This window comes from Cicer arietinum, chromosome 6 (assembly GCF_000331145.2).
Source record: "Cicer arietinum cultivar CDC Frontier isolate Library 1 chromosome 6, Cicar.CDCFrontier_v2.0, whole genome shotgun sequence".
In the NCBI taxonomy this organism is placed as follows: Eukaryota; Viridiplantae; Streptophyta; class Magnoliopsida; order Fabales; family Fabaceae; genus Cicer; species Cicer arietinum.
In genome coordinates, this window is record NC_021165.2 from 28516768 (window position 1) to 28531511 (window position 14744).

A 14744-nucleotide genomic window follows, 5' to 3' on the forward strand; every position below is an offset into this window, starting at 1 on the left:
GCACCGAGAAATTATTCGCAACATAAGGTATAGAGTTCCACATACTGCATCTTATCAGCGAATGAATGAGACTAACCGTCTATCTCGCCAACATTGTCGTAGACGTGGTTTGAAGTCTCATGACCTTGACGAGGATGTTCTAAACAACATGTTCAAGAGTCTAAACATGTGGACTATCAAAAAGCTGACGAGCCAATCAAAGTAGAGCATGTTCATTAGCGTGGATTCCCTTGAGGGCCTTTGGTGACATCGGTGTTGACACAATATAAGCATTATATGGCTTAAAAGATATGAGAAAGATAAATATATTTTAATTAATTAACTTTTTAATTAAGAATAAGTATATTGTATTTAGTAGATTTTTGTAATGAAATTTAGTATATTATTATATTGGTATGTTTTTTAATTACTTGTAAGATTGTGATCCGTTGAAGGTGATCACACACGATTTGAAACTGGAGAAGTTTACTAAAATACTGGTACCTGATATTGCACAACATTGGATTGAAGAATCTAGATTTGTACATTTATCTTCAACTTATTTGATGATGGCCAACATTGGTCTCTTATATGCCTTTGTAGAAAGGTGGGATAGAGAGACCAACTTGTTTCATATGTCATTCGGAGAGATGACATTCGGAGAGATGACGATCACACTTGACAATATCATGACTCTTTTGCACATTCCTCCTCGTGGTAGATTTTTTATTATACCAATAAATATGAATACTAATAATGTTGTGACTTTTGCACATGAGTCATTGGGAGCAACATTGGAAGAAACAACTATTGAGACAAATTTTAATAAATGTGTGCAATATAGACTGCAGTAGTTGTGTGATCTATACAAAAGTCTCATTCAACTTAATCAGTCTGAGTGTGCTGCAAGAATATACCTTTATCACTTAGTTTGCAGCTCTATTTTCGCCAAAAAAACTCACTCGTGTTGAGGCGAAGTATATTAGCACTAGGGAGTTAGAATGATATATGACTATTACATCACTCATAGTATCTTGTGTTATTAATTTATTAAGTTGTATTTTTAATTTACTAAATTGTCTTTTATTTTTTGTGTAGTGTTGGATTTTCGAGCATTTTCCTAACATATGTAAGTTGAGTGATAGTGGATGGGTTCCTAAGCATACTCCAGAGCCCATATATGGATCGTAAAACATGCGTTATAAACATATCGACAGCGACTTATGCTATTTTGCTTGAGGATGTAGTGTTTACACCATACATCACTTTGAAGTAACAACGATGTTTTCCAACTACCTTCGTTGGGGTGGCTAGTTCACCTACTACCCTACATGTTGATCCATATGTTTCATCATCTTCCACACAAGTTTGTTACAACATTTGAGCTTTTATATAAGGTTATTGATAAATCTTAATGGTGAATTTCGCCAAATATTAAGTGAATTATTTCACATGTTCACGAAAATCCATTAGTAGATTATGATAATATATTTTGTATGATGTGTATCCTTTGTACCATCAATATATTGTATTATGAATATAATTTTCGTTATGGTATATATTTATTTAGGGTCAATTATATCACTACTATTTTATTTCTTCAAAATAAACAAACAACAAACAAAAAACTTCACACATACAAATTAATATCCATTTAATAAATCACAAGATGATTTGAAAACTTCACACATACAAATTAATTTTCATTTAATGAAACACAATATAGTTTGATAAATGTTGGATCCAAGTGATCTCAATGCTTGAGACGTCCTGCATAAACTATTTATCATATCTTCACACCATCATGAGGAGCATCGACATACTCCCAATAAGAAAGATCATGAGAAATATCAAATTATTTTCTCTTTTTATTATTTTTAATAGCTCCGTTGATTTTTACTTTATCATGTGGTGGACGCTTTAATGTTGTATGTGAAAATACAAGTTCACGCACTTTTGCCTTGAATATTATTTGACCAGCAATATCTTGTGTCTTCATGTATGCTTTCATTGCCTCCAACTCTTCTAAGAAGTCATATTGTGATAAAGATTCTTCATGCTCCAATTCATGCTCCATGTTTAATTTTCTCCAAAAAATATGAATGGTATCTAAAGGGATGAGAGTAGCAGATATCTGCAAATATGCCAATTCACAAGCACAAGGTAACCCATGAGTTGTTCTGATTGAACAACCACATTTTATTTTGTCAATACCTACCATTTTTACCCTCTTTAATTGTTCATCAATGTTTTTTAAACATGTCCTTGATACAAAGTGATGCAATCTTTGATAAAATGGTGAAGTATACACGTTATCAACAATGCTAATGGTTTTCTGAAAAGACGATTTGATGATACACATTTGATTCTTCAACATCATATTCACAGCATCCCAACTTTTACACAAGTCTCCATTATTAATTTGCAACATATATTTCAATCTCCAATGAGCAGACTCAATTCTACAAATAAATTAAATAACATAAATTAAAACAAATAATAGAAATGATTCAACCATATTTATAAAACAAATTATAATTTAAAAGTACCTGTTAGTCGTTGTATTTCCGAAATGCATTACTCTATTGGTCCAAGCAACGACAAATCTTTCTTTATAAGGTTTGAACCATGAATCTTTAACATAATCAACAAAAGTGATAATATCGGCACACACTAACTCAAAGTGTTGCAAGTGATGATCAAACTCTTCCACACTAGTTGAATATACAATCTTTTTCCATAGATCCATTACCTCATATTGTCTATCATTTGTTATATATTGTTTGCATTTTGTCCCAATTTTTTTTTCAATATATAAAGGACATAGCAAATTAATTGAAGTAGGAAATACGATATGAATAGCATTCATCATTGCAAGAACTCTATCAGTCACAATAACTTTAGGAATTAAATTCTTAGAGACAAACAAATCTCTTACCTTTTCAAATGCCCAAATGAAGTTTTCTTGTCGCTCTTGTTCGAAGTAAGCAAATGCTACAGAAAATGTCAACCCAGTAGATGTTACACCGAAAATTTCAAGCAATGGTAGACGATATTTATCTGTTTTGTATGTGTTATCACATATCAAAACAAAATGAAACATATTTAACAACTTTATACTATCATGATGCGTCCAAAATATGTCTCTTAGAACATCTGAACCATCTCGTCTTCTTGTCCAATACACATAATTTTCACTTTGTATTAATTTCAATAGATGCTTCATTTTTGTGTACGAACCTCTCAAGGATGATCGATAAATACTTCTTACCTTTGTGAGAACAAACTACCGTTGATTTTGATTATAATTTATATCTTCCACCTCTTTTCTTTCTCTTTTTTTGGTAGTTGTATCAGATCTAATGGTAACAATTATTATTCCATTTTATCTTTCAATAGTTTTTTCCCATTCGAATGTAGCTTCTCGAGAGAAAAATATCTACAACAAATATTTCAAATAAAATATCAACATATGTGTATACATTAAAAACTGAAAAACGACACAATAACATCAAACAAAAGCTAAAATATAGCCTGAAATAGCGTCAAACGTCTACTGCATGTGAGCACTTAATTGTTACCAAATCTTTTACAACTTGGAATGAAGATCCATTTTGCATATGTAATATGTATATGTATATGTATGTATTTGCAGATTTTTATTAGATAAAAAGGATTATGCACCGACAGATGACTGTGTAAGGTAAGTTTACACTATCAGTTAATAAGATCTATTGAGTTTATTCCACTAGATAATTGTAACTCCTACCAATCAATAAATATATATAGTTTATGTTAGTGTAAAATTGTTTACATTAAATAGTGTATGTCTATTACACCACTTTTATAATGGCGATGGCGTTCACACTAAGGCGGATGGAAAAGAACACTTAACTCATCTATCATCATTAATTAGTATTCAGTCCCTATCAAACATAAGAAAAAAAACAGTGTAGTGATTTACATTATAAAGTGTTTTGGAGTACAGTTGCGGATCTAGGACCTTAAGTCAGGGGTGAATACTTTTTTATTTTAATTAATAGTTGTAATCATATATATAAAAATAAAAAATAAATATCAAAATCATAAAATTGTAATACATTTGCACAGATAAATTACATACATACTCAATGTTTTGAAATTGTTGAATAATTAACTCATTTTGCTCATTTGGTCATGTCCATAGCAACTACAGCAGTCAATTTGGGCACATCAACAACATTTAAAAAAAATATTGAAAAACCCAAAATAATTGGTTTCTATCCCTTCCTGATTCACAAATCTAGAAAAGAGAAGCAATTATAAAACTAAGAATGCTCCACACAATAAAGTAACCTCCATTTTTCATACCTTAATAACTTTCCCACCCATCTCCTTGATTATCCTACTGTCATAATAATCCAACACTTGCATAACTTGATTATAAACAAGAAATCAACAAGAAGTTCTATAAGATCATAATTTGCAAGACAATAATCTGAGGTAGTAGAGTAGCATAGTCGTGTAAGATATAGCCTTCATCTTAATATATAGCCTTCATGATTAGAATTCCAAGGATCAAAGTATCATGAAGTGTTTATAATGAAAGACCGGTTATGATCCCTTTTAAACCTCCTCTAGATAGAATTCATCTAAATGATTGCAGTTAGAGCTAGAAAAGCAACAAATTTTTTAACACAATCTGCATATGAGTTTAAAGCTCATTTTTTAATATGTTATTGGAAGAGATCACTTGGAATCATGGTTTTAAATTGCAATTAAGACCGCAATATTGCAGATTTTGAAGTTGCCGCAATTTAGAGTACATTGCCAGCATTTTTCGGCAATATAAAGATTTGAAGTGTAACCATAACAGCAATTTAAAACCATGCTTAAAATGATAACAATGGAATTCATCTGTGGGAAGAGTTTCTGCCATTTAACACAAAATGTAAGCCAGTAGTTAAACAACGATGATCATAAATAACGATAACAGAACCAATGCACTAAAAATCTCCCACAACAACAATAACAACATTAAGTCATCAACTAACAGTTCTTTGTCTAAGGATTATCAAATATTAATGCATTAACAATCACAAAAACTCTCAATTTTAAAGAATAACACAAAATTGCCAACTTTTAAAAGTTCCAAATGCATAATCAATCAACCAACTTACCACAACTACAGTTGTATAAAAAAATCCCAAATTATAAAACCCTAAATAATGGATTTTTGAGATACATTACCTTATGGAGAGAAAGAAGAAGGAAGGCCTCGTGAGAGATAATGAATACAGAGGACCCTGGTGGTGCTCGTCTTAGAGAGGTGGTGGCTGCGTCTGAGAGACTGCCGCCGGCGAGCAGTGGTGATAGATGAAGTTTGGTTTTTGGGTTGAGAGATAGTAGGTTTAGACAGAAGTAAAGACATAAAAGTGTATACAATGGGAAAAAGTTAGAAAACTTTTTTGTATTCGTTAAATCTAGGAATGGGAATAGGCTAGGCCGACAGTGGCCTACCTATTTAATAAAAAGGCTAGATTCAGACGTTTAAAGTCTATTTATTTAAATAGGTATGCTTATAAAGAAGTCTATTAGGTCTGACATTTCGGTCTATATATATTTAATTATTTATTAATGTTATTTTTTATTATTATATTAATAATATTATTTCCTATTTTAAATTATATCAAATTAGACAAACACTCAGTAGTCATTTCATATTCGATAGTCATTCTATATTCGATAGTCGTTCCATATTCGGTAGTCCTTCTATATTTGGTAGTCGTTCCATATTCGGTAGCCATTCAATCAGTCAATAAGTCATTAGTCCTTCCATATTTGTTTGAGAGGTAATAATGCGTGCGTTTGTTTCAGAAAAAAATAAAAATATATATTCTTTGAAACCAAAAATTATGTTTTAGGGTTTAAAGGATTGTTTGTTTCAGATTTTTTAAAAATTATTTTGTTAGAAAAATTATTTTTTTGTTTAATATATATAGATATGTACGTTGATATTGGTATGTGGAGAGCATGTTGTATGAGTAGAGCATTTAAATGTTTTAATATGAATAAGACTTTTAAATAGGCTTTCAGGTCAGGCCAGACTTTTAAAAAGGTCAGGTCAGGCCGAAAAAAAAAAGAAGCTATAATAGGTTGTAGGCCAGGCTCAGACCTTTCAAAGCCTGATTTGGCCTAGCCTATTCCCACCCCTAGTTAAAAGTAACTATAGAAGTTTCACTAAAAAAACATTTACAATATAAACACTAAAAAAACATTTACAATATAAACACTAAAAAAAATTGTATTCGTTAAATTACATTAAAATTAGTACGATCTACATTTACAATATAAACACTAAAAAAAAATTGTATTCGTCTCAAGTTTTATACAAAAAAAATAATTAATATTTTTCATTCATATATAACAAAATTTAAATTTTTTAATGTAACTAATTTTATAAATGATAATTAAATCAAATTTCGAATAAAAAATAACGTAATAAGATATTCAAACATATTAGGTAAAAAATTGGTTTATGGATATTCTCATATTTGCATTGATATGAAAATATTTTCTACTAATATCATTAATTTCATTTTTCTCAATTTTCTTTATTGTTACATTAGATTATTATATTAAACTTGATTATTTTAATTGTTTTTTTATATTTCTCTATTTTTTCAAACACGGTGCATCTAGAAAGATAAAAAAATATATATAATTTTTTTAATAATAATAATTAATTAAATGAATTTTGCTCATTTTCTGGACTAAATACACTAACTATAGTACAACCTAAATACAGTACAAAAATAGTTAGCAATAACAATAATAATTTTTTAGGTCAGCGGTAAAATCTTAAACTTTTTAGTTCCGTTAGTCATTATGATTGTTTGCTATTTATAATATTTTTTCTCTTCCAAAAAGATATTCATCTAAAAAAAACGTGTTAATCTATGATAGTTCATTCTTTTTCTTCGTATGTATGATTTTTATTCACACTTCATTTTATATTTATTCTTCGAATGTATGATTTTTATTCACACTTTACTTCGTATTTATTCGTGTTTACTGTCTTATAAATATTTGTATAACTTCCACGTACTTTCTAAAGTTTCTTTTGTTTTTTAATAAATGATATTTTTCGTTCGCTTATTCTTTTTTTTATATGTATGATTTTTCATTTAAAGATGGGTGCAGAAATTTTAAAGGATTTTACTTCTTCCGTAATTCTGAAGATCTCTGTGTTTCTTTTTTGAATTGTATGCTTTTATACGGCTAGGAGCAAAGTTATTTCTTAATTACTTTGTGTGATGTTCATTTTATCTCTATAAGTAGCAATCATGTCCAATGAATTAAATCAATGACGATGTTTGCAAAGATGTCTGATGTGGAGTGATCGAGATGGCTTTTGAAAACTATCAATAATTATTGGTTGTGCTTTAATGTAAAAAAAATATTACATAGAGCAAGTTGTGTTATTCAACATTAATTTCACAGTTTTTTTTATTATCTTTGGTATATATTTAGTTTCTTCATGGTTTCCAAATGTTTTTGTAAGAAGTACATAAATTTACGATCGTTTGTATGAGCCACAAGCTCCAAGGATTAATAAAAAATAATTGTTAAGAGTTTTTTAACAGATACTAAAAATAAAATTTACGAATTTTATAGAGATTAATAAAAATTTATTAAACCTTATTTTCATTTTTTTTTTTTTTTTTGCTATTGTTTTTTATAAATATGCTCATAAACTCATAAAAATATCTAGCAATCCATTAAATCAAACAATTGTTATTCCTTTCGGTCACATATATAAAAAAATATATGGAGATTTTTTTTTTTGTCCCTATTATAAAAACAATTTCACATTATAAAATGGTTTATTTTTCTATTAGACTCATATTTATTTTTCGATAAAAATAAATATAATTCACCATCTATGACCCTTAAGTTGCAATTCACTATTCTATCATTTTTTATTTGATCTCAAAATTGATTAACAATATTTAATTACAAAGTCAATAATTGATGTGTACCCCGATGTCAAGTGACTCTTAATTGCTTGATATTGTAACCTCAAATAACATAATTAAAAAAATATTTTCGCTCCAAATCTCTCTAATCTAGACTTATATTTTTTTACTAGTTATAAATGCTCCAGTGACTGCAATACTTGATTTTTTGACATTGTTGCCTTATGTTTAAATATAGGTTATCCTAACTTTTTGTTTTTCTTAATTCAAACTTGGATTGTTTTCTGAAGTTATATCTTTTGGATTGTTTTAATTTTTCAATTAGTTTATCTTCGTGTGTGTGGTTATGCTAATCTTAACTTTTAAGATATGAATCTGCTTCAATCTGATTGTATCTAAAATTTGTGGTTGAACTGTTTGATTTCGTAGAGCTAGTGAGGCGTGTTTTTGGAATATAGAGGATAAAGTGGAAGATACTTTATTAGAAATAGTTATGATAAATTTGAAAGTGTTGGAAAAAAAATATAAATCAATAGAAAGACATTCAAGAGTCTAAAGAAACGGTACAAAGTAAATCATAATAATGTTTGGAGTATGAAATTTATAAAGAAACTCTTCCATATGTTTGTGCCTAGTTGAATTTGTTTATATGTTGTTATAACATACATTACATAGAAGATGGAGCATATGTATTGTTCGGTAGCACTGTTCTTTTTGTTTCATATTACTCATTATGGTGATTTTTTATGCCAACATTCTTTGTCACATTTTGTTTTCTCTAGTTTAGATTCAATGATGTTTTATGTTGAATTGTTATTTTGCTTTTGAGATAATAAATAAACAAAATTAAAAAACCAGCTATAAATATAAAAGATGAGGTGTTGTGTCTTTTGTTGTTTTACTATCCGGATATTTAGATTCTTCACTAGTTGCATATATCTCTGTAGATACATGGTTGACACAAAAGTGTTTTAATCTCAGTAAATGTAGTACTTTTTTTCACTCTACCTCAAATATTGATTAGGGTGAACATATTGTTGTATTAAGGCGAGCATATTGTTGCATTATAATTTCAAGCTTGCAACTTAGGTCCTTCGTAGTCAAAACACAACTCTTTTGCAGCACGTGCTTCATGTCATGTATCTTGTCTGATACGTGTCAACATTTGGTTATTGGCTCATGGACAAGGTATTATTTTCCATATTTCATATGCATTATTCAATCTATCAAATGCTATAATTTCACTGACATCCACTGTAAGATTTATGGGTCACATATGTAATTAATTAATAAAGTGTGTTAGAGTCATTATATAATTAGCCAATAAACTAGGGGTCAAATAATATATAATAGTTTATGGCTAAATAGCATAATAGTTATGAAAATTAATAGTGTAGATACCAGGCAGTTTCTAATTTAATGAGGGGCTGAATTGGAAATACTGCAATTTGGGATATAACTAATAATAGTTATATATAGGGGTAATGGTCCCCAAGGCAAACACAACAAGACTATTCAGTTTCAAACCCTAAAGGAGAAAACTCTCTGGTTCTCTCTATCCGCATCAAGAGAGCAAGGTCTTCATGGTGTTTTGCTGAGGAAGATCACCCAACCCATTGGCTCTATCATCATCATCCTAGGATTTCATCAATGGCAATTCCCACAGGTACGCTTCTGCCTTTGGTCATTCATCGTGTAATTGATATGGACACTTAACAATTGGTATCAGAGCCTACCATGTTTAATTCATGATGAGATTCGGTTATTGTCTTTGTTTAGGATTCAATTTGAGAATTTTGACATGTTTGAAAAATTAGGGTTTGTAATTTGGGAATTTGGGAATTTGGGAATTTTGATATATATATTATGGAATCCATATTTTTAACGTGTTTGAAAAATTAGGGTTTGTAATTTGGGAATTTGGGAATTTTGATATATATATATTATGGAATCCATAATTTTAACGTGTTTGAAAAATTAGGGTTTGTAATTTGGGAATTTGGGAATTTTGATATATATATTATGGAATCCATATTTTTAACGTGTTTGAAAAATTAGGGTTTGTAATTTGGGAATTTGGGAATTTTGATATATATATTATGGAATCCATATTTTTAACGTGTTTGAAAAATTAGGGTTTGTAATTTGGGAATTTTGATATATATATTTGAGTACTAACATTGCAAAATGTTCTTCAGTACAATTTTTAACGTGTTTGTTATTTTAAATTTAATGGCTAAATTAATTAGCTTCTCATCCAAATTTTTTTTTTGATAAAACAATAATTATCGAATACTAATGAAATAAAGTTTATATTAGTGAAAAATAATTTTTTATTTTTTAATATTGTTTTATTTGGATATAAATTTTTTTATTTATAAATATTGTTTTATTTGGAGATAATAAATATATGTTCAAGTCAAGTTTGACATTTTTGAATGAGTTAATTGAAACTTGACGTCGCCAAAGTGACCTCTCTTGTCTAAATTGCTTGTGAAGAATGTCAAATGGCTGTGTATATGTTTATTCATGCGGGTATTGACCGGCCCAAAGGAAGGTTAATATTTGGCAGAATTACATGGTACACCTGCGATGATAAATGTGTGACAATTATTTGGTATACATGTGAGCAGTAAATCGGCCCAAATGAAGGTTTATTGTTTGACATGTCTTATTGTCAATATTTGATCGTTGCAACAAGAGTACCACTAGCAGTTGGTGTTACTGTCCAAAGACTTGACATCAATGGTGCACTGGGTATCTTGAGATGGGTTAAATTCCATGATGTGAACATATGTATTTATTCATTTATTGATTTATTTTCCTATAATGTGAGTTTCTAAGTTTCGTTCTTTATTTAATTTACAGCATCGGTTGCTTCCATATCTGCAAATTTGAGTTCTATTCCTGTCCTTAATGGGACAAATTTTAAGGAATGGAAAGAGAACATTTTGATTGTTCTTGGCTGCATGGATCTAGACCTTGCATTAAGAATTGATCGACCCTCTACTCCTAAGGACTCTAGTTCTTCTGAAGAAAAATTAGAGTATGAGAAATGGGATCGCTCAAATCGCATAAGTCTTATGATCATAAAGCGTGGCATTCCCGAGGTCTTTAGAGGTGCTGTCTCGGATGAGATAGATACAACTAAAAATTTCCTTGCTGAGATGGAAAAACGCTTTGTAAAAAGTGATAAGGCTGAAACAAGTTCTTTGCTTCAGAATTTAATTTCCATGAAGTATCAAGGCAAGGGAAATATAAGAGAGCACATTATGATGATGTCCAACATTGCTTCTAAGCTTAAAGGTCTAAAGCTTGAGTTGTCAGATGACTTACTCATTCATTTAGTATTGCTGTCTCTTCCTTCGCAATTCAGTCAGTTTAAGGTGACTTATAATTGTCAAAAGGAGAAATGGACTCTTAATGAGCTCATTTCATTATGTGTGCAAGAAGAGGACAGGCTGAAGCAAGATAGGACTGAAAGTGCTCACTTTACTAGCATCTCTAAAGACAAGGGCAAAAGGAAAAGAATTGAGGAGCCCAAGAACAAAGCTGCTGCTAAGGGTCCAGAACAAAAGAAGCAGACTAAGGATAACAACTGCTTCTTCTGCAGGAGTTCTGGACACGTGAAGAAGGATTGTGCCAAATATCACGCTTGGCGTGTTAAGAAAGGTATGATTCTGTCTTTGGTCTGTTCTGAGGTTAATTTAGCTTCAGTACCTAGAAACACTTGGTGGTTAGACTCTGGTGCAACTACTAACATCAGTGTTTCAATGCAGGGTTGCCTGAACTTCCGAAAGCCTAGTGATACTGAAAGATGGATCTATGTAGGAGATGGGAAGAAGGTAGAAGTTGAAGCCATAGGAAAATTTAGATTATTATTAAGTTCCGGTCATTATTTGGATTTAAAAGACACTTTTGTTGTACCGTCATTTAGACGGAATTTGATCTCTATTTCTTATTTGGACAAATCAGGATATTATTGTTCATTCGGGAATAAAGAATTTACTTTGTCTTTAAATTCGAATGTTGTTGGAACCGGTTTACTTTCTGGTTATGATAATCTTTATTTGTTGGAAACTGTGGCTAACTATAATGAAACCTTGAATGTGGAATCACGTGGTACTAAGCGGAAAATTGACAATTTCAATTCAGGAGTGCTTTGGCACAAACGTCTAGGTCACATCTCTAAAAATAGAGTTGAACGACTTGTGTCAGATGGAATTTTAGATTCCATTGACTTCACAGACTTTAACGTTTGTGTAGCATGCATTAAAGGAAAACAGACTAAAGATAAGAAATTAGGCGCATATAGAGCTACAGACGTCTTAGAATTGATACATACGGACATCTGTGGGCCATTTCCAACTCCTTCTTGGAATGGTCAACAATATTTTATATCATTCATAGACGATTATTCGAGATATGCCTACCTTTACCTAATTCACGAAAAGTCCCAATCAATAGACGTGTTCAAATCCTTTAAGGCAGAAGTTGAGAATCAACTTAATAAAAGAATTAAAAAGGTCAAATCTGATCGTGGTGGTGAATACTACGGCAGATATGACGGTTCAGGTGAACAACGTCCGGGACCATTTGCCAAATACCTAGAGGAATGTGGAATCGTCCCACAATACACTATGCCGGGGTCACCCAGCATGAATGGTGTAGCTGAAAGACGAAACAGGACTCTTAAGGATATGGTAAGGAGTATGATTTGTCATTCCACCTTGCCAGAGTCACTCTGGGGAGAGGCATTAAAAACAGCAGCATACATTCTTAATAGAGTACCAACTAAGGCAGCGGCTAAAACACCTTATGAGCTTTGGATTGGGCGTAAGCCTAGCCTGAAGCACTTTCATGTTTGGGGATGTCCAGCTGAGGCAAGGCCTTATAGGCCGAATGAAAAGAAATTTGAACCCCGAACAATTAGCAGCTATTTTATAGGGTACTCAGAAAAATCAAGGGGCTATAAATTTTATGATCCTAATTTGAGAACAATTTTTGAGACGGGAACGACAACGTTCTTTGAGGATATTGAGTTTGGGGGGAAGATTAAGGTTAAAGATTTTGTCTTTGAGGAAGAATCGGTAACAATTCCAGAACTGATTCTTCCACCAATTGACTTTCCCATTATTGAACAAACTCAAGATGATCTGGTTGTTCAGGAAGAACAAAATCCAGATCAAATTCAAGATCCTCAAGAACAAGTGCCTCAAGAGCCAGCTCCATTGCGGAGATCCACTAGAGAAAGGAAAAATGCTATTTCGGATGATTATGTAGTATTTATCAATGAGGTAGAGGAAAATGTTGGCATGACGGAAGACGACCCAGTCAACTTTCATCAAGCCATGCAAGATTCTCGTTCAGATAAGTGGATCGAAGCAATGAATGAGGAGTACAAGTCTATGCAAGACAATTCAGTTTGGGAACTTATCCCATTACCTGAAGGAAAGAAACCCATTGGTTGCAAATGGATTTTTAAAACCAAGCGGGATTCCAATGGTAATGTGGAGAGATATAAGGCACGTCTTGTAGCTAAGGGTTATACTCAAAAGGAAGGGATTGATTATAAAGAGACTTTCTCTCCGGTTTCATCGAAGGACTCTTTAAGAATAATCATGGCTCTTGTTGCTCACTTTAATTTGGAGCTTCATCAAATGGATGTAAAAACAGCTTTTCTCAATGGCGACATTGATGAGACGATCTATATGGTGCAGCCAGAAAACTTTGTGTTGGGAGACCCAAAGAATATGGTGTGCAAACTAAGAAAATCCATTTATGGGCTAAAACAAGCTTCTCGTCAATGGTACCATAAATTTCATCAAGTAATTCTCTCATTTGGTTTTGAGATGAATACAGTTGATGATTGTGTGTATCATAAGTTCAGTGGGAGCAGACATATTTTCCTGGTCTTGTATGTTGATGACATACTGCTTGCCACTAACGATATAGGCATGTTGCACGAAACTAAGAAATTTCTATCAAAGCATTTTGAGATGAAAGATCTTGGTGACGCCTCTTTTGTATTAGGAATTCAGATACACCGAGACAGATCTCGAGGTATTCTTGGATTGTCACAAAAGAGCTATATCGATAAGGTTCTCAAAAGGTTTGGGTTACAGGATTGCAAACCAGGGGACACCCCAGTTGCTAAGGGAGACAAGTTTAGTCTCAAACAGTGCCCTAAGGGAAGTTTGGAAATTCAAGAAATGCAAAAGATCCCTTATGCTTCAGCTGTAGGGAGTCTTATGTATGCCCAAGTATGTACGCGTCCAGACATAGCGTTCATAGTAGGGATTTTAGGCAGATATTTAAGCAATCCAGGTCTTGACCATTGGAAAGCAGCCAAGAGGGTCATGAGATATTTGAAGAGAACAAGAAACTACATGCTCACATATAGGAGGTCAGACCAGTTAGAGATCACTGGGTACTCTGACTCGGATTTTGCGGGATGCCAAGACAGCTTAAGATCAACTTCAGGCTATGTCTTTCTGTTAGCTGGTGGAGCAGTTTCTTGGCGTAGTGCCAAGCAAGGTCTTACTGCCTCATCAACCATGGCAGCAGAATTCGTAGCAATTCATGAGGCATCTGACCAGGGCATTTGGCTGAGAAATTTTGTCACAGGGCTGCAAATAGTTGAAGGGATTGAAAGACCACTCAAGTTGTATTGTGACAATAGATCAGCAGTCCTGTATTCTAACAATAATAGGAGCTCAACCAAGTCAAAGCACATTGACATTAAGTTCCTAGTTGTTAAAGAGAAGGTACAAAGTGGACAGATATCCATAGAACACTTAAGGACAA

The 14744-nt window shown here is 31.9% G+C and overlaps 1 protein-coding gene across 1 annotated transcript; it reads right to left on the reverse strand.

Moving 5' to 3' along the window:
* Positions 1-1608: 1608 nt before the first annotated feature.
* On the reverse strand, positions 1609-5419 carry LOC101490420 (uncharacterized). The gene is made up of 3 exons (XM_004506721.4): positions 5209-5419; positions 2529-3418; positions 1609-2441 (listed from the first exon to the last, which is right to left on the reverse strand). The coding sequence occupies exons 2-3, from the start codon at positions 3203-3205 to the stop codon at positions 1835-1837; spliced, it is 1284 nt and encodes a 427-aa protein (XP_004506778.1). The 5' UTR covers positions 3206-3418; positions 5209-5419; the 3' UTR covers positions 1609-1834.
* Between the last annotated feature and the right edge of the window lie 9325 nt (positions 5420-14744).